Below are 19756 nucleotides of genomic sequence, written 5' to 3' on the forward strand. Positions count from 1 at the left end.
GTTACAATTTTTAAAAGAAATTATGTCATTTCTTAGCTCTTGTCTGCAGGTGGCAACAAAAAATAACCGATCTCGTCCCTTGTAGTAGTGTGGATAAAATTTTCCTTAAATTTCAAAATTTTAGAATTATTACTGTAAAAGTCAATCAAAATTGTGGAAAGAAAATTTTTAAAAGAATGCAATGATTCTCTGGGAACTTTGTTTAAGATTTCATTTCATCACTAAAAGCATATTGTTAGTATCTCATTCATTATGTTTAGACAACGCGACATCAAGGATTTGAATTTTTATGAATGAACACAATTGTTTTGATGTGTGATTTATAGGTAATGGAAAAAAATATTTATTTTTAAAAAAGCAAAGTACAAAATTGTTGTTGCCGTGTAAGAATTATTTCCATTTGCGATTATTTTTTATTCTTTGTAAACATATAATAATAGCAGTTTTTTATTATTAAATGTTAATAAAGCTATGGCGGAAGTTAATGTTTCGAACTCGTAGTTAGTTATAATTTTAATCTATTAAACACAGTATAGAATTAAATAGTTATTAAAATAATTGAATTTAGTCACCTTACTTTTATTTAGTTTTTCTCCCATCGTATTTTTGCAACCCTTTTTTAAAATAAAATACGCATTGAATTGATCGAACCGAGTTCCTTGTTAAGAAAATGTAATCATTTAGTTGCAAGTCCTGTTTCAGAAATTTTTTTATTAGATTGGCCCGAAGGTGAGACAGTATTATTTGATATATTTATTTTTGTCTGGTATTTTCGAAGTACACTCAAAACAAATTTTTTATTCTGGATCCTTAGTCAGATATTAAAATAACTGAAAGCAAGAAAAATTATTTATTTATTTTGATTACTAATTTTATCCTGTGTATGGCCTCTGCCAAATTAATAGCTAAATTTCTGCAACTTCGAAGTAGTACCCCATGAAAACTAATAAAAAAATATCGGACCAACTTGAAAAGTAAAACTTGTACACACTCCTAGGTAAACCTATAAATCTTCTTTTTTTTTTTTTTTAATTCTAGCGATTTAAAATCTCTTTTGCATCATGTTGATTGTAGTTAGTATGAACAGGTATTCGGAAATATGGCCCGCTGTGTTGACATACTTATATTTTATTGAAAGAGCAGTCGGTGATTGAATATAAATTTAGAATCTTGTTTCTTATTTAGAAAATATGATTCATTTTGTGTTAAGTCCTAAAGTAGAAATATTCCCATTATTTTTATGAATAGTTGAAAATTAGATCATTTGTTTAGTCTAATATGTTCAAAGAACATTATCTTATTTTCATTAGAATAGCAGATTGATATAATAATAGCTGAAAAGGATATAACTTATTTGTTCTATTTATTTTTTAATATTGGCGATCAAAATAGGCGACAGGTGGCGTATAGAAGAACTCTCTACCTATTGGCAACACTTTGCATGCTTTCACCATTAGCATGTTTGAAGTCATAGGAAGAAGGAAGTACATTAGTTTCTTTCTTGATTTTCAAATAGATTAAAATCTATTAAGTTGGGAAACCAGAGGTCTGTGCAGAGTATATTTACTGCCATTTAGCGGTACCTTCACATATTCAACTGTTGGAAAAATGCTATTTTCACAAAATACTTTTAATAAACCAAGTTCTCATGAAGACCCCATTCTCGTTGTAATCTAGGGATTTTTGCCAGATGTCTTTTACAAAAAAGTAGCACATGTTTGGTCAGCGTCAGATGCTGCTATATGGTAAACCTGAACCGTCGCTCACACCATATCAAAGCGAGCTTTTGTTTTTTAGCTGAATTTTTTTAAATGAAACAACAATGGTCTCCTTTTGTAAACTCTACTGAAAGTCAAAATTTGAACAATATTCTAAACGTTCGAACATTATCTTAAACCCTATTAAAAATTTATTCTTACAGACCTACATTTTTTATGAAACATTTTTTTTTCTCTGTGAAACTTTTTTCTGTATAACCTAGTCGAAAATGTTCTCACAATGAAAATAACTTTTTGTGCTAGTACTGTTGAATGCATGTTTTGTTTTTTTTTAATTCAAGTTGAAATTTAATTTAACTATCAGTGTTTTCACTACAGCACGAGAACGTGAGAATCTCGCATATTTTTTTCCTTTCTCGCATTAAAAAATGGTTAACGCGAGAATTTCTCACACTCTATTAATCAATTTTAAAATGCTCGAATTCTGGAAACAATTTCGTCTTCCGCCATTCTGAAAAAGACGTGTTAGAAAAGAACAACTTCGACAAGTGTTGAGAAAAAAAAGTGAGTCCTTTATATTAAGTTGTTTAAAGTTGCTCTATTTTTAGTTGTTAATGAATTACCAAACTCACTCATCTACAATTTACAGCAATTTGTAAAAGTTGAAGTCTGTGAAAACTATGCTGGAAGACCTAACAAGAAGTATGAACATGGAAATAACTTCAACGAACCTCATTATTCTAGAGCAGAAATAACTGAAAAGCCTATGCTGGCAGTTGTAGAGGATAGGAAAGTGTGTGCACAATGCTACAAATTTAATTAGTGATTCCGAATAGTTCAGCATCTGTTGTAAGGTCATTTAGCACCCAAAACCGTATTAAGACAAAATATTGTAACAGATTGACTGATAAGCATTTGAGCAACCTAATGAGAATAGCTGATGAAAAAGTAGATATAGAACCTTTTCCATGTGATAATGCAGCAAAAATATTCAATGCTTTAAAAATTAGAAGATGTTAAAAATTTATTATAATTAAAGAAATATTTTTTTTTCCCAAGTCTATTCGTGTTTTTCTTAATTTTTAAAAATCTCACCCAGTTTTTGAGAAATTCTGTCTCGTTTTTTTTTTTTTTTTTTTTCTGTAATGAAAACACTAACTATGGACAATAATTTTTATGGAATTCTAAAATTGGAGATAATTTTAAGCCTATAATTTTACAATAGCAAAATGATCTTTTTTATATGGGGAAAGCCAGAGTATGACCCGAGCAATAGGATTTAATCGCACTGCAGTTAAGCAGTTTTTTTTTAAATTCTCTGTTAAGTAAATGTAAGATTACTGCAAATCATATTTATAATGTTGATGAAACAGGAATTCTAACAGTGCCAAACAAGCCTTCAAAAGTGTTGAGTCTACGAGGCAAAAAGCAAGTGGGTAGTTCACCCGAGTTTTGGTCACTGTTGAGACATGCAGCTGGGGTATTCGTCCCTCCTATGTTTGTATTTTCTCGAGTGAAGGAAAACCAAAGACTCATGGATAGTTTGAAGTGTATCACTAAGAAGACCTTCATTGTTAGGTTTTAAAAGTTCGTAGAATTTTCCAACACTAGGCCAGTGCTGTTGCTGCTTGATGGAACAACAGTCACACCAAAGTTTGGTGTAACTTGTGAATTTAGCAAGAGAAAATAATGTCCCCACATACAACTCATCGCCTTCAGCCCCTGGATGTCAGTTTCATGGCTCCGCTGAGCACGTATTATATACAAGGAGTTCGAAAGTGGCTGTTCAACCATCCAGGTAGGTGCGTTGCAATTTACGAGGTTACAAAGCTGTTCAACGCAACCTACTCACTGGCAGCCGTTGCAGAAACTACCATTAAAGGGTTTAGCAAAACTGGTATAAGTCCTTACAATCCTGACGTCTTCCCAGATCACCTGTTTGCATTGTCTGTCACCACTGATCTAACAGCAAGAACCTCCAGGCATTTTACACCAGACTGATGTGTGCAGTTTTAGGATTATTACTCTCTTGTTATCGACCTAAGCGACCCTTTTCCATCCTTCCAAAGTGTGTTCTACCTGTACCTCAAGTAAAAGTACCGCTCCCAGAAAAAATGGCTGATAAGAGAAAGAAGAAAACTGTAGTAATAACACCATCTCCATATTAAAGTGAATTATAAATGGAAGAAAAAGAAAGGGCTAGAGCTACAAGAATTAACCAAGAGAATCGAAGAAAGGACTGCTAAGAAATCCCTCTTAAGGGCACCAGGCATATTTTGACAGTGAAAATTATGGAATAAGCGTTCATGTTTAAAAACTCATAAAATCTTTAAAAACATATGTAGCATCGTAATTTTTGTGTGCTTAATTATAAAACAACAGTCTATATAAAAATGTTAGAAGCAATAAAATCCCATAAATACAGTTTTTAGAAATTTGGCTTTACAGTTTTCTGTCAGTTAATTATGTTTTTTAGTTAGTTTTACACAAAAAATTAAACATTGTAAACCCTATCCCGTTTTGTCCAACCCAGGTATTCTAAAACGGAATGTATAAGAGTTTGGAAAATGAAATTTTTTTCTATTCACAGTCATTAAATTTAGTTTAAAATATGTTTCTTCTGTGCTTCAATAAGTAATATAGCTATTAAAAAAAAAACGTGGTTCTCTTTAACAGATTTTCCGTAATAAATAAAAACAATAATGGTGTCCCGTTTTGTCCAACTTTCCCCTACATTTCTGCAGGAAAGAAAACTAAAAAATTTTTCAAAGGAAAATTTTTTCTGCAAGAACTCTGTAATGTTCTGCGACAATGACCCCATGTCGCTGCTATTTTTCCCATTGGGCAGAAAGTATTTCAATTGAGATTTTGTGTTTGCAGAAAGTTTTTCATTTTATCGAAGTCTGTGTCAGTAAATATCAGTTATTTAATTGAGCATGTTAAACAAAAACTAGGTTCTATGAAATTGTCAGAGATACTCATGCTTTACTTTTAACTTTCATCCTCATCATAGTCCTAGAAGCAGAAAGTGCCTAAAACTGTGACGTACGTCGCAGAACAAACGGAAGTCCTGCAGAACAATTTGTATCTTGAATACTTCTGTAACCATTTTGATCAAGAGAGCTTCTAAAGCAAGCCGTAAATGAATTAAATTCAGAGATTTCAAATTTCATAAAGTTTATGTCTTTTTATATTTTAAATTCCCACTTCAGAAGCAATTTGTGAATCGTGGGGATCCATGATTGAGAGAATTGCTTCTAAAAGACCAAATGCTTTCGATGGAGAGGAAGAAGCTGTTGGAACAACAGACCAAGGAATGTTTGTATTTGCAAATGGTACACCATCCTTGCACCTTTGTCCCTTCGAAATATTTTTAAGGCAGCCCTTATTTTAATGTTTGGACCTTCATATCATAGGCATTTTATTAATAATTCATCATCACCGTCATTAACAAAATTTTTTACTTCAAAAGTGATTGAAAAAGTAACAAATCAAGAATGTTCGCCTTGGTTTAAAAAATAATGTAGTGTATCTGTGTATGATCCTATAATTGAATAAATGAAAATATAGTATTTTAACATAAAGTTGGCTTTTTTTTCGATGTGAAATGCTTGCAGAACATTTGTTTAAATTGATAAGTCCTGTTGCAGAACATTTGAAAATATTCAGCTTCTGGGATCATAGTTAGCCAGACAGTCCAATGTGGGTCAATGCCTTCCTCTGAAGATTTTTCTCCATAATGACGTCAGATTTATCTTTGATCTCCAATTCTTTGCATTAATTGCAAGAAACTCAGACTCCACCAATTCAGCCCTTCTCAACCGCGACCTTACCAGCTTTCTTGTTCCAGTAGGTTTAAAAAGCAGCATCTTTTTTATTGTATTTTCATCACTCATTCGAATCATGTGGGCCATACACAGTTCAAAGTTATTTTGTATAATCTCCTTCTCTAGTTATTGTTTTCATTTACACCACCAAGTATACTCCGCAAAATCTTTCTCTCAAATATTGTGATACAATTTTCCTCCAGTTTTGTCATTGCCCAAGTTTCAGAAGCATATGTCAAAACTGGCCTGACAAAAGTTTTGTAGATTAAGAATTTTGTTTTTCTTGAACGAAACGCAGATTTGATAAATCTTCGCAGCCCATAGAGAGCCCTATTTGCCAGATAGTTGATTTTTTTGTTTCAGGAGTCATTCTGTTGTCAATAGTAATAATTGATCCTAAGTAAGTAAAACTCCTTACTGTTTCAAATCTGTAAGAATTTATTTCAAGATAGGGGTCTGGGGCTCTGTTTCTTGAGATCAACATATATTTTGTTTTCTCTCCATTAATGACTAAGCCCATTTGTTATTTAACTTTATTATTTTATAAATAGCCTTTTTTTAAATTTACTTTAAATACTTAGCTTTTTGAGAATGAAAAAAAAAAAGAAAACACTTGCCTTTGAAATTTAAAAATCCAAAAGAAAACTTAGTAAAAAAAATTGCTGATTCTTACTATTTTTACAAGAAAATATTCTGCAAATTTCAAAAAGAAAAACAAACTAAGAGTAAATCATTTTAAGGCATCAAATAGATGGCAAGAAAAATTATTTTGAAAGGTGTAACATCGTAAATTTATATTTTCATTTTAAGAAGAAAAAACTGAGGTTTTTTTCTAATCTTAATTTTACAGGTAATAAATTGTGGGTTAGTCTTTTTGTTTGTAATTTTTTAACTTATCGTTTCATATTGTTTCTGTTTCTAATATTATTTGAACACCCAATTCATTTATAATTATGAATAGCGGCCACTCCTTAACATCTGTCACATTCGCACAGTCCCGCAATGAACTGAGGTTTCCCTCTATTTAATGTATAAAATTGTTTTAATAATTCAGGATGGGATGGGAAATTTTGATATTAGTCTTATAAGGTATAGATAATTAAAAAAAATTTTCAATGATTGAAGCTGATGGAATTATCTTAATTTTTATTTTATTTTTTAGTGTTGTATTAGTAATGTGAGTTTTATAATTCTTGATCAAAGTTAATTTGAGCCTAAAATTTGTTGCCTAAAATTATTTTTGTTTAATTTTCTTTCTGTTTATGTCTTTATTTAAGGTACTTAAAATATGAGTAAAAGCAGTTTAGAAGCTGCTGCTGAGGCCGCAGCAAAAGTGAATGCCATGCTGATTGCTAAAGGAAAATTAAAATTGTCAACTTCACAAATAAAACCTAAAGTAAGTTCTCTTGTTTTGTTTTTTAATTTTGATAAAAAATTATGATCTTTCTCCTTTTAATTTCAAATCTTTATACTAAGATGAAACATACTTTTAAGAAAATCTAAAAAAAATTATAATGATAACAATTCAAAGAAATTAATTATAGGTTGTGCATTTGTATAACTTACTGTGATATAGCAGATCTTAAAAATTTTTTTAAAAAAACACGGAAAGTCATGGGTTTTGGTCATCGCGAAATCTAATTTTTTAAATGGAATCCCCCCCCCTTAATTTCACACTGTTCCGAGTATCTGAATTTGTGACAAAATCTCCACTCACAGTAATATTTTATTAAAATATGAATTGTTTATATACTGTTCTTTAGAAATTAAGGTGCTCTTTCAAAAAATGAAAGAAAGAATGTCATTTCTAGAGCGAATTGTCTTTTAAACTTCTCTGATTTCAGAATTTTTTTTTATTTATTTATTAGTTTTTTTTTATTCTATTAATTTAAAATTCTAGCTGAAACAAGCCAGTCATTGGCTAATTTTTGCTTTAATTCTGAAAGGCGAACAAAAAAATCGGGAGTATTTCTTTCCTTTCCCATGAAAAAGAAAACTATCTTTAGAATATAATTCTACAGAAAAATATTTTTAAAAAAATTTATTTGCTTTTGTAATTTTTTAGCTATTTTATTGCTTCAACTCTTTCTATACTCGTTTTTTGAATTTAAATCTATAAATATGAAGATGCAGAGTATAACAGATTTGATTTACTTATCATTTCAATTAATGTTATTTTAATGTTTTTTTTTAAATTTGTTCTTGTGTTTTTTGTCTGAGAAAATAGTAACTTCGTTCAGTCAGGAAAAGTCATGGATTTGAAAATCTAAATTTTAGCAGATACCTTGTATTTATAATTAATCTTGAAATGTGTTCATTAAATTATTGTTAATTAAATTATTTAACCTTGTTGACCTTTTAATTGAATGGTTATTTGTTTTCCAGATAAATTAGGTAGCTTTTAGGTTAAAAGCATGTTTAACATAGCCCTTTATTATTTAATATGTTTGTTAATTAGTGTTAAGATATAGAGATACCTCAAATTTGGTGTGCTTTTAAATAAAATAAAAGGTATGACTTTAAAATAAACGGTATGACTTTGAAATAAATGGTATGACCAAAATCAAGATACTAAACTTTCTTCTATTCTAAATAGCTTAATTTCTAATTATGCCTCAGCCACTGACCTAGATTTCGGGGAATCATTTCATATTTTAAAAAATTCTATTAATTTAGTCAATGATCTTTCTAGTATCTATTTTTTTCATCTTTCAACATCTGGGGTACTCATTTGTGGAACACACCCTTTTTTTTTTTTTTTTTTTTTTTTTTTTTTTCAGTTTACTTATGCTTGATTAAATTATTCTATCTTGTTTTCCTACCCTATTGGCTAATTAATTTTTTTTTCCCTTGTGAATTACTCTGCATCTCTGTTGTTTCTCACTTTTATTTAATGTTTCAGCACTGAACAAGTTTCTTCATTATAGTACCATATCATATGTCTGTTTATGTGATATTTCTTTTTGTTTCCTGTTATAAATTTATTCATTCAGAGCAATGTATCTAAAAGCAGCACAGTAATTGTTGAACTTCTATTTTGTAAGTTTGTGTAGACAGATCAACTGGTCGTACCTGATAAGTGGTGAATAAGTACCTGAATATTTAGGTACTTATTCTGAGGTATATATTAAATTTGACACTAGTCCACAGGGCATAACAGATATAACTAGTATGTTTGCATGCATCTATTTGACTTTTTCTTTTAAAAAATGTTAAAGTGAATTTTAATGATAATTTAATGTACGGAAAATGTGAAATGTTTAAAATTATTATGAAACAGGGTGCATAGCTTTTTTTTAAAAGTGCTTACAGGTGTTTACTTTTGATTTTCGTTTTTTAAAAGCCGTTAAAGGTGCTTTTTTTTTATTCAAGGTTTGTAAAAAGTGCTTAATTGTCTATATTTTTAAAAAATATTTTTTCTTTGTGGTGGTTGTCTTTTTAAATTACAAAAAATGCATGGTTTTCACAATTTTCTCAGAAACAGGTTCTTTTATCATAATTATGTAAAGTATTGAAAAAGGTTTTGATTTTATCTTTATAAATTAGGAACTTCAAATGATAAAAAAATATTTTTTATTATTGCACAGGTCCTAATTATAATATTTTTTTTTTTTTTTTTAGAAAGTGATTATAAATATTTTTTGAGTGCTTGAAAAGTACTTAAAGGGTGCTTATTTTTTTTGGGTGAGAAATCTGGCTATGTGCCCTGCAAAATATGCTGTTTCGTGACAATAACTCAGACCAAAACAGAAAACTAAAAATTAGTTGCCAAAAAAGCACCTTTTTTTTAGTGCTTGATTTTCCCTTTTTGAAAATTAGATCTTTTTTTTTTTCATTACACTGTCAATTTTTGCCTTGTATTGTGCAAAAGCGTGCTTTTCACATTGTTCTATTCATTCAACCGTGATCGATTTCACCCTACTGTAGTCGTAGTGTATGAATGTGCTAATTATTTTACATGTTTAATGAATTACTTGCAGGTTTGCATGTGCGTCTACTGAGCCGAGTTCGGTGACATTCTAGCATTCTCTCATGCAACTCTACTGCATTTTAATGATAGTCTCAATTTAAGGCTCCATTTTCCACTTTCTGAAATCGAACCAAAAAATCTCTCTATTTTTTTATGGTGGCTAATATAATCAGGAAAAGAGTTCTTTGTCAGAAACTAGTTATTTTATCATGGTCATGTAAAGTCTTTGAAAATAATTTTTCATTTTATTAATGTATATAGTGTTTAGAAAGTACTTGAATGGTGCTTATTTTTTGTTGAGAGATATGGCTATGCACCCTGTAAAAGCGAATTTTAAAAACTTATTTTAAATTTATGTTCTGATGAAGTTTATTTATCTTTCATTCATTTTCCCCACTTATATCGTTATTGAAAAAGAGAGAGTAATAATGCAGCATTTATTACTTAATAGATTGGGAACAACGTACTGGGGAGAGCCAAAGGTGGAGATTTAGTTACAGCAGAAATTGATATAAATGATGCTCCTCTTAGTGCAAGAAATTTACTGACTAGAGGACATATGCAAGATGAGGTAAATCACAATTCATTAGCTTGTTTTTTTTTTTTTTTTTTTTTTTTAATATTAATGAAGTTCGGTTTTGCTTTTTATATTTAACTTTTTATTATTATTGATAGGCATTATGTGTGGTGAATTTTAATAAAATATTTGCAACTCTTAAATATCTCAATTCTTATTTTAATAAATAATTATTAAAAATTGCTTATAAACAAATTATTTTTTAATTCTGTGTAAGTATTTTACAGTTTGCTTAAACAGTTCTTGAAATATCGTATTATATGCAAAATTAATAGTATGAGGATAAAGTACTTTTCTAGCTAATATATTTTGACCAGAGAGAATACTTCTTTTGTCTACTGCTTGTTGAGTGAGTTACTTATCTTTGTTCTTTATAAAACACAAAAATGTTTAAACAACAAATTTCTGAGAAAGTAAAATAAAATGAATAAGCAATACCTTTTACGGTCATTGTAAGCAATGATTTTTAATTTTAATATTAAGTTGTTAATAAAGGAAATAATAGAGTATGATATGTAATCAACGGAAGAGGCATTCTTTTGAAGTGCATGGTAAGAATTTTTTAAAAAAATGTCAGTATTTTTATTTTATTTTATTGATTTTTTTTTTTAAAGTGCACATGCTGGTGTACTTGCACTTTACATAAAAATTAGGGGTTAAAATAAAAATATCTTCTTTTTTTTATTTTATGTTGTAACCAGAAATAAATAACAATGTCTTCTATCTAAGCCTAATATTAAGATTTTGAACGTGACTTGGAAACGGATTTAATAACGAATCTCTTGTAAAATATGCTATATTCCGCAAGGCATTTTCGAGGTGACATTGTAGCAGAATGTTTCAGAGCTCTTGCAGAAAGAATTTCCCTTCAGAAAGTAAAAAAAAAAAAAAATTGTTTTCTTTTCTGGAAAAATTTTTACACTTTTTTTTTCTTCTCTAAAATTATATTTAAAAGACGCCTTTTTTACACATCGGTGGGAAGGAAATCTTCTTAATTTTTAGCTTCTTATTTGAGAAGAATGAAAAATGAGGAATATTGAAGCAAACAATTTCTTTTCTGCAGAAATGTTTGAAAGTTTTTTTCCCCTCCACAATTATACTCAAGAGATACCTTTTTCACTCATTGGGGGGGGGGGGAGAAATGCTCTTGATTTTTTTTTATTCCCTTTTGGACAGGAAAAATATTTGGTTTTCTTTTCTTTCACTGATTTTATAATTTTTAATTATTATTTTTTTATGTGATAATGATGATTTACGAAATGCGAAAAAAGAAATAATGAGTGTGTTTTCCTCTTACAAAATGTGAGATTATCGCCCATGATATTAGAATAAAAAAATATCACATATTCATTTGAAAAAATGCATACAATTTTAATTTATCCAGAAAAGCTTTTCTTTGTAAATTCAATGTTTCTGTTACTTTAAATTTAATTAATAACAACATTTATATTATTATCAAAAGTATCTTGCAGAAAGATATAAGTGCTAGAGAAGTTTGCCTCTTGAATAATCAATGAGTCACTGAGATAGTACTTTCAGGCATGAAAATATAATCATTAGATAAATAAATAATTTAGAGTAATATGTTTTTAATTTTGTTTCGAAATTATTTTTTACAAATCTCATACTCTAAAGAAGCTCCAGTTTCTCAAAGTTACAGGTTTTCTTCATATGTGATCACTAAATTCAGCAACTTTTCTTTTTTTGAATTCAAAAAATAATGATTGTAAAAAAAACCTAAAAATATGTCATAGGGAATTATTAAATTTAAAAAACTAAATCTGAACAATCTGGAATATTTTCAACAGTAAGGGTAGGGTTGTGATTAAAATATTATATATTTTCTCTAGACAAATTTGTTATACAAATATTTTGCTTAACCAAGATAAATGCTAATTAAAATAAATATTTTACAACCAATGCGTATCTTTTCCTAGAAATTATTATTATTCTGGGTGCAACAATTCTTTTCATATTTAGTTTGCATTTGAGGACAATACAAGAGGTAGTCTTCATAAACAGACTTTTTTAATCAAAACTGAAAGAGATTGTTCTCCTGGTGAATTGAAATGGGGCGAGTTGTGTCTGAGGTGAATTTTGTGAGATAAATTGTCCAACATTAACACTAAAGATACTATCACTTAATATATACCTATTTCTACCCTTAGCCAGTCAAATGACCGGACTTTATGATTCTTGATTGAATGTATGAAATTTGGATGTTAGGAAGGAAATAAACTAAAAAAATAACTTCACTATAATTAAGCAAAATTGTATATTGCCAATTTGTAAGTATTACAAACACAAGGAATAAGAATTTTTAATTCATTGCTCAACGCATTTTTACGTATACAGAGTGTTTCCACTGTACATTTTCCGTAAACATATTTCTTCCAATTATTATTGTTTCTATGATTCTTATAAGAATTATAATTATCCTTATAATTAATATTATTTTTTCTAAGAACTTGTGCTGTCTCGATTGTTTTTGACATTTTTCTGGGTAAAAACTAACACTTAGTTTGAAATGAAGTGAAGCTATCAAAATAAAATATAAGCTTCTTACCAAAACATTTAGTTTTTGTCTCTTTTTCTGAGACAAAAATGCCAATGTAAAATGTTAGGTACTTTCTTGAAGTTTGAATTCACAGTTATTCTGATTGAACTCACTTTGCAACAGTCTTAGCAGAAATGTGCAACTCAAGGAATGCAATACATTGAACACGCATGACATTGTAATTTCTGATCCGATAACCTTATAAGGCAATAAATTGTTCACCAGGTTAAATGACCGGTTGTGGTAGAAATAGGTATACCACATGTATTATTCGAAATAAATAAAATACAAAAAAAAAAAACAATAATAATAGATTATTAGCTGTATATAATTTTTAGAAAAAGTCATGAAGTCAAATGTGCAAAGATGATAATCACATTTTCGAAGAAATAGTTCTTAAAGGGTCATTCGACCGGTTATTGTATGTTTAGTGTTAAATTAACATAACACTCTACCATTCTAATCTGTATACCCATCAACTGATTCTTTTCTTTTTCCTGGGTGAGAAAGACAAAAATCAGTCTCTAGAAGGTTTTTTTTTTTTTTTTTTAAACCTTTAAAAATTGAAGGTAAGTATTTATATTTTGGCTATAAAGTCACAAAATGAAAAGAAAAATCCAGCTTTGTCTTTTACCACCTTTCCAGGGGTCTATCTAGGTTTTTTTTTATAAGGTACCTATTTTGTGAAAATTGTATTAAAAATTCAACACAAAAAAAGTATTTATATTTTGGCTATAAAGTCACAAAATGAAAAGAAAAATCCAGCTTTGTCTTTTACCACCTTTCCAGGGGTCTATCTAGGTTTTTTTTTATAAGGTACCTATTTTGTGAAAATTGTATTAAAAATTCAACACAAAAATATGGTAAAATAAGAAAATATTTTCATAAATTGTCTCTACAAATAAAAATCATTTATGACTGGTAAATTTCTATACTTATTTCTCCCATATGTTCAAAAACAATTATGCTATTGTAAAATTGGTTTTAGCTGCCTAGTGCGCTGTTCCAGTTTGAATTATTGTAGTAATGGTTATTTATTTTTCCTACCTCCTGTTTAATATTTTTTACTTAAGAATTTGAATTTATATTTAGAATAATGTTTAAATAATAGTTCGAATTTAGACTTCCTGTGAACTTTATAGAGCTCTACATTTTAAAAAAACTCTGGGGGGAAAAAAGGTCACTATAATATACCATAAGCGACCCGTTAGGCTTACCACACTGCGCTATCTGACAGGGCTCCCACAGGTCAAGGAAAACCTGGAATTGTCAGGGAATTTTAATTTAATTACAAAAATCAAGCAATAGTCCGGGAAAGTTGCAATTTTTTACAAAAACCTGGAATATTTTGATATCATACCTGGAAAATAACCAGTCTTAAAATTGTCTGTAACAGCAATCAGTTATTGAGATTTAGAGTTAATTCTAGCATCTATTTCAATTATTTGTTTTAAAAGTTTCACATTTTAGTCAAACTGAAATGTTCCCTTCCTGATTTAATATTTTTTTACGCAGAAAATCTAACAAATTAGAAATAAAATAATCAAAGTTTTCTGATGAAAATATGGTTTCAATTTTCATTGAAATTTACCTAGTATACCTGGAAAAGTCAGGGAATATTTTTTTCTGAAATTGAGTGGGATCCTTGTATCTGACCAAACACATGCTACGTATTTGTAGAGCTCTTTTTTCCTCAGAAAAGCAATCATAATAGCAATCCACGGGAGTGATCCATTGCAAATCAAAATGGGTAATTAAGCCCAGGGCTTATCATTTTTACAGGAATACAACAACAAATTTTAAAAGGCAGAGGGAGAGAATCTTAGAACTTCTGCTTTTTTGAAAGTTTATTGTGAAACTATTATTTTTCAATAGGTTGAATTTGTGAAGGTACCGCTAAACGGTAGTAAATTTTCCCTACACAGACACCTGCATTAGAAATATTTATGTCACTTGACTTATAAGATTGGAAAACCAATTAGAAGAGTACATTTATTATTTGAATAATTATTCTGATTTATTATGTTGCTGCTCTCCCTTACTTAGAATCATCTAAAATGTGTCTTTATAGATCTGTAAAGATAGTGGGGCTGCTATTTCTACAAGAGGGAGGTATATGACCCCTGAAGAACGTCAAAATATTGCTACCCCTGAGTATGTATACTTAATTATGAAATTTTGTATAAATAGTTTTTATTGCTCTTTCATGATCTGATTGTTTTTTTATTCAGGTGTCGTCCTTTATATTTAAATCTACAAGCTTCAGACTATCGTGCTGTTAAAAGTGAGTAGACTATTGTTTGATTATGTTTGTGGTGCATAGTGTTTTTAAAAAGTGATTGTATTTGATTTTTGTTTCCTAAAAGCCCTTTACCGTATTGATTTTCGGCACGTATCGTGCAAAAGCGTGGTTTTCACATTGTTCTCTTCTACATTTTTACAATTCATTCAAACACTGCATTTCGTCTTGACGGCGATCCGTAGCATACGAAAACGCCTATTGATAACGTACGTTTGATGAAATACTTGTGGCTCCACAAAAGCCGTATACTGTGCTGGGTTCTGTGAGATTCTAACAGTCTCATCTGCAACTCCGCTGCATTTTGCAAGATATTCTCCAACATTTCTGGCTTCATTTTCCACCCTCTGAAATTGTACCGAAAAATCTCTGTATCTTCTTACGGTATCTAATATAATCAAGAAAAAGAGTTCTTTGTCAGAAAGTAGTTATTTTATCATGATCATGATAAAATAACTTTTAAAATTATTTTACATTTTGTTATTGTATATAGTGCTTGAAAGGTGGTTGTTTTTTTTGTAGATAGATTTGGCTATGCATCCTGATATTGTACGCAGATAACAACTTAATTATAACTGCATATTTAGGATTAATTAATTGTATGGGGCTTGAAATCCACTCTAATGATTATGACCCTTTTCAGATCTTGAAAAGTCAGTGCACAATCGGGCTGTTGGGGAGCGTGGTGCAAAAGCTAGGAGATAACTGCCAGCCTATGACCGCCTCCTCTTAGTTGTGGTGGTGTAGTGTACACGTGCACCACTATTGTCTTTGGATCATTATTAAGGTTAAATCCCACACAGTCATTAGTTGTGGGAAGTTTACAGCTGAACCGAAAGAAAAAAATCACCTTCCGAAAGAAAACCAGTTATGACCTAGATCAGTGTTCCCCAATCCTCGGTCCGGGGATCAAATGATACCGGGCTGCCCATTTCATTGAAACTGAATTTAAATTCCTAGGTTTATACCGCAAATTAAAAATATCTGTGTTCCATTAAAATTTTGGCAGTAACAGCAACCAAAACATAGCAACAGAATAAACTGGACATAAGCAACACACTTTCAGTGTCATTGTCTCCGATGACCCCCAGATGGAACCGTCTCATTACAAGGAAACAAGCTCAGGGTTCTCATTGATGTAACGTTCTAGTAAGTTAAAACGTTAAATCACTTTATATTTATTTTTTGGTGTAACAGTATTTTATTTTGAAGGCTTGTTTAAATGCAATTAAATTAAAATTTATAAATCAAAATAATCTAAAATATAAACAATCAACGTCCCCTCCCCTATCTGGCCACGGTAAAATTATCAAACGTTGACAGATGATAAAAAGGTTGGGGAACACAGACCTAGATCATAAACTTGACTGTCACTTGAAAGTTTATTAAATTTTATCGAAATAAAACTACATTAAATTATTTTAAAAAGGCACTTTAGCTTTGATCTAATTAAGGGTGTGGGGAGTGGATGGTTATCGACCCTGTCGACCTTCGTCTACGTAAAGGTACCCCGTCATAGAATCGAGTTAACGTGTCTTATGTGCTAGTGAATTGGAATTGTATTCTTGTAGTGGTAGACACACTACAAGGCATTAGTTTTGATTCCTCAGTCTGGCTGCTGTTATTTATAATATTGATCTTCCACTACATTGTTCAATAGTAAGTGTTTGTTTTTTTTTCTGTTAATGATCCTATACAAAGTTGTTTGTTGCTTATATTGCTCAAAAAGCTAATCACACACTTGGTTTCCTCTGTAACAAACTAACTAATTTAGGAGAAAATTTTATGTCAACAGTTTTGTCTTTTACTTAAGAGAGTTTTATTTTATTTTCAGTTGCTGTAAGAAAAATCTTGGAAATTATTGATCACCATGTAACTCTTTCTGGTAAACCTAAAAGTCCAACTGTAGGTGTTGTTACATATCCTTCTACTGGTGCTAACGGTATTGTCAACGCTGTACCCAATCATCAAAATAGCCACATCCCCTCAGGGGTAAGCGGCATTTGTTTTATTAAGGTTAAATTAAAAATTATTCTGCTGATTTTGGTAGGAAGTAGCATCGGCATGAAATTAAATAGGTAAATAATATTGCCTGTACAGGGGTCTGTCCAACATTTTGTGAAAGGTCCTGTTTTTGCAAAATTGTGAAAAAACTACCCTGCCCATAATTTGTAAATCTAAAATAAATGTGAAGTCACATTCTTTCAACCAGGGTTTTGCTTTGGTGAATTTGTGCAAATAGGATCCTGTCATTGCAAAAAACACTTTTCAAGGAGTTTTTAAATTATAAATAGATACAATATTATACTCAGCACTATAAAATTGTAATAAAAAAAATTTTATTTTCAAAAAGAAATGCTAATTGCTGCCTCTAAATTAGAAATGAAACAGACTAATATTCTGTATTTAGCCTATACTGCTCAAATGACGAATATTTGTCTTGAACGAATATTGAAAACAAAATCACTTAAATTTTTAATTATTTCAATTGATATATTTTAACTAAATTTTAATATTTTAACAGCTAATGGATGTTTTTACACACTTCAACACTTTTAATGTGTTCATATTAAGTAAATTTATAACATTTATTTTTAAAGAAATTGGTATAAAATAGTTCTTTTTTTTTAATAATATTTTATTAATAAATTTTATGAATAAATATAAATTATTTATTTACTAAAAAAATTACTTATCTTATGTAATATTAATAAAAATGTACTGAGTGAAAAAAAAAACGGAACACCCTGAATAACTTTTGATCGTATCTTTAGGTTCTAGAACTTAATCTTAATGACTTGAGGGGGTTAACTCAAATATGCAATTAATAAGTGCAGACTATATTTTCAGTTAAAAAGTCAAACACAAAAAAGGAACTTTCTCTGAATGAACATACCCTTTTTTTTTTCCCCGACGGTTTCGGATTTCTGACCCCCCACCCTTCCTCAAAAAGTCGTATTGTTAAAATTCGACTTCTCAGGATCTATTCGACCAATTTTGATCAAATTTTCTGTATTACCATGTAACGAATTTTAGAATTATATGCAAAAAATTTTCACTTCGCATGGTTAAAAAGTTCTCAAGATATAGTGAAATAGACAAGAAGTAAAATTAACATTAGGGGATCCAAACTTTAGAACGCTCTCCTAACGAAACTATTGAGACCATATTTGCCAGATTGCAGATTAGAATTTATAAATTTACTATTTGAGTATAAAGGAGTTAAGCTACTAAATAAAAGACAATAGCAAGAAAGATAAATTTGCAAAATCAGGGAAATAAATAAAATGTGATGGGACGAGCATTGCCTGTTCTGCTACATGCTGAGTCAGAGTGCCGATGACTGAAGTAATCCGCTTCCGCATGGTCTTGAAGAGAGGAAAGGTCGGCGGAGGAGAAGAAATGGTGGGGAGAGAGGGAAGAAGGGTGCGGGCAGAGACTTCACAAAAACTTAGTGGTTCTTTTAGATCCGTCTTCCTTTTTTTATTATTATTTTCGATCTACAAAACATTAATCATGAAGATAAACAAATTTGGGAACAGTGTGAATAAAAACTAAAATATTTTGTGAAGAGTCCGTTTTTAAGTTAAAATATATCGTCGAGGGTCTGTTTTTATAAAAAAGTATTTTCTGAAGGTTTCATTAATGAACCCAAATTTCTTTTAAACAGACCCCTGCTGTACATCACATACATGGTCACTGTTAGATATATACATATATTATAGCTTTCTATTTAAAAATGTATTCAAAACAAATTATAAGTGTTCAAAACAATATTTGGAAAGTGAAAGAATCTTATATTTCTTGCGATATTTATTTAAATGTGACAATCTAAAATCTCTCGATCGTCTACGAGAAATTAAAAACTTTTTTTTTATTACTGTCTAACTTTTTAATATATGGTTATAGAAAATCTTTATAATGGAAACTAGAGGCTTTGCCATTTATAGTATTTTCTGTTATATAGCTTATTTCACATATCATTAAATAAACTTACCTACCAGTATGGCATTATCTATTTGTATCAGTTTAATATTAATACTATAAAATAGTTTTTTAAGTCAAATAGTTTAGATTATAAAAATGTGCACTTAAGTATTTTTTTTATTTACAAAACAAATTTAAACTATCAAGAACATTTGATCTAAAAACAAGTAAATTTATCAATTTTGATTTGCTTTAGAGATTGGAAAGTTATCAAGAAATTCAGTTTATAGAATTGTTCTGATGACACAATTAACTCTGCTTATGCACTCTAATGCGTCAAATAGAGAGAACGTGGCAATTAAGTTAAGATTTGTTCCGTGTGACACTACTTCTCCAGGGCATGAAAAAAAAAGTTTATGTTGTTAAAATTGTACCCAAACTGTTAATATTTATAAAAATCAAACTAATAAATTTATTTTCATTTTAGACTCATTTTGTTCAAGACAAAGTATTTGTTGGTCTAGAACAAGCTCCTCCTGATTATCCTGTTAGAGACAAAATTTTAGGACCTGCTGTAAGTCTTCATTTTAATTTCCCTGCTTAAGAGTATGTTGTACACATTATGGAATGAAATAACTAGTGCAATTTGCTTGGAAATCAGTGTAGTTGAGTCTTTTTTTCCTGATTTTGTAAATTTTAATGGATTTGTTCATTTTCTTTCTAGTTTTTGAAGGAAGAAAAATTTTAAAATTTTTCCAGTCATTTTTGGTAATCATCTTCTTAGGCTCATCTATTTTGCACTATATTTCTCCATCTGTTAACTCCCAAATCCTTTAACCATTTCTCTACTCTATCTAACTTACTTATTTTAGATTTTCCTC

The 19756-nt window shown here is 29.7% G+C and overlaps 1 protein-coding gene across 10 annotated transcripts in view; it reads left to right on the plus strand.

Moving 5' to 3' along the window:
* The first annotated feature begins 41 nt into the window (after nt 1-41).
* Nucleotides 42-19756, plus strand: part of LOC107442031 (uncharacterized) — a 46817-nt gene continuing 27102 nt past the window's right edge. For 4 of the 10 annotated variants that reach the window (XR_015433370.1, XR_015433372.1, XM_087162038.1 and 1 more), the window contains exons 1-7: nt 52-326; nt 6823-6941; nt 9967-10086; nt 14721-14803; nt 14881-14933; nt 16783-16940; nt 19363-19449. Coding sequence is in view for 6 of the 10 variants with exons in the window: in XM_087162038.1 (XP_087018164.1) it covers nt 6834-6941; nt 9967-10086; nt 14721-14803; nt 14881-14933; nt 16783-16940; nt 19363-19449 (609 nt within the window). In the remaining 4 variants the exon portion in view is untranslated. Of the gene's footprint in view, nt 384-6822; nt 6942-9966; nt 10087-14720; nt 14804-14880; nt 14934-16782; nt 16941-19362; nt 19450-19756 lie in introns of all 10 variants that reach the window. The other 6 variants (XR_015433373.1, XM_087162034.1, XM_087162032.1 and 3 more) reach the window with 5 other exon arrangements.

The sequence above is a fragment of the Parasteatoda tepidariorum genome, chromosome 4 (assembly GCF_982258835.1).
Source record: "Parasteatoda tepidariorum strain Cologne lab strain chromosome 4, Ptep-v5.0, whole genome shotgun sequence".
Taxonomy (NCBI): domain Eukaryota; kingdom Metazoa; phylum Arthropoda; class Arachnida; order Araneae; family Theridiidae; genus Parasteatoda; species Parasteatoda tepidariorum.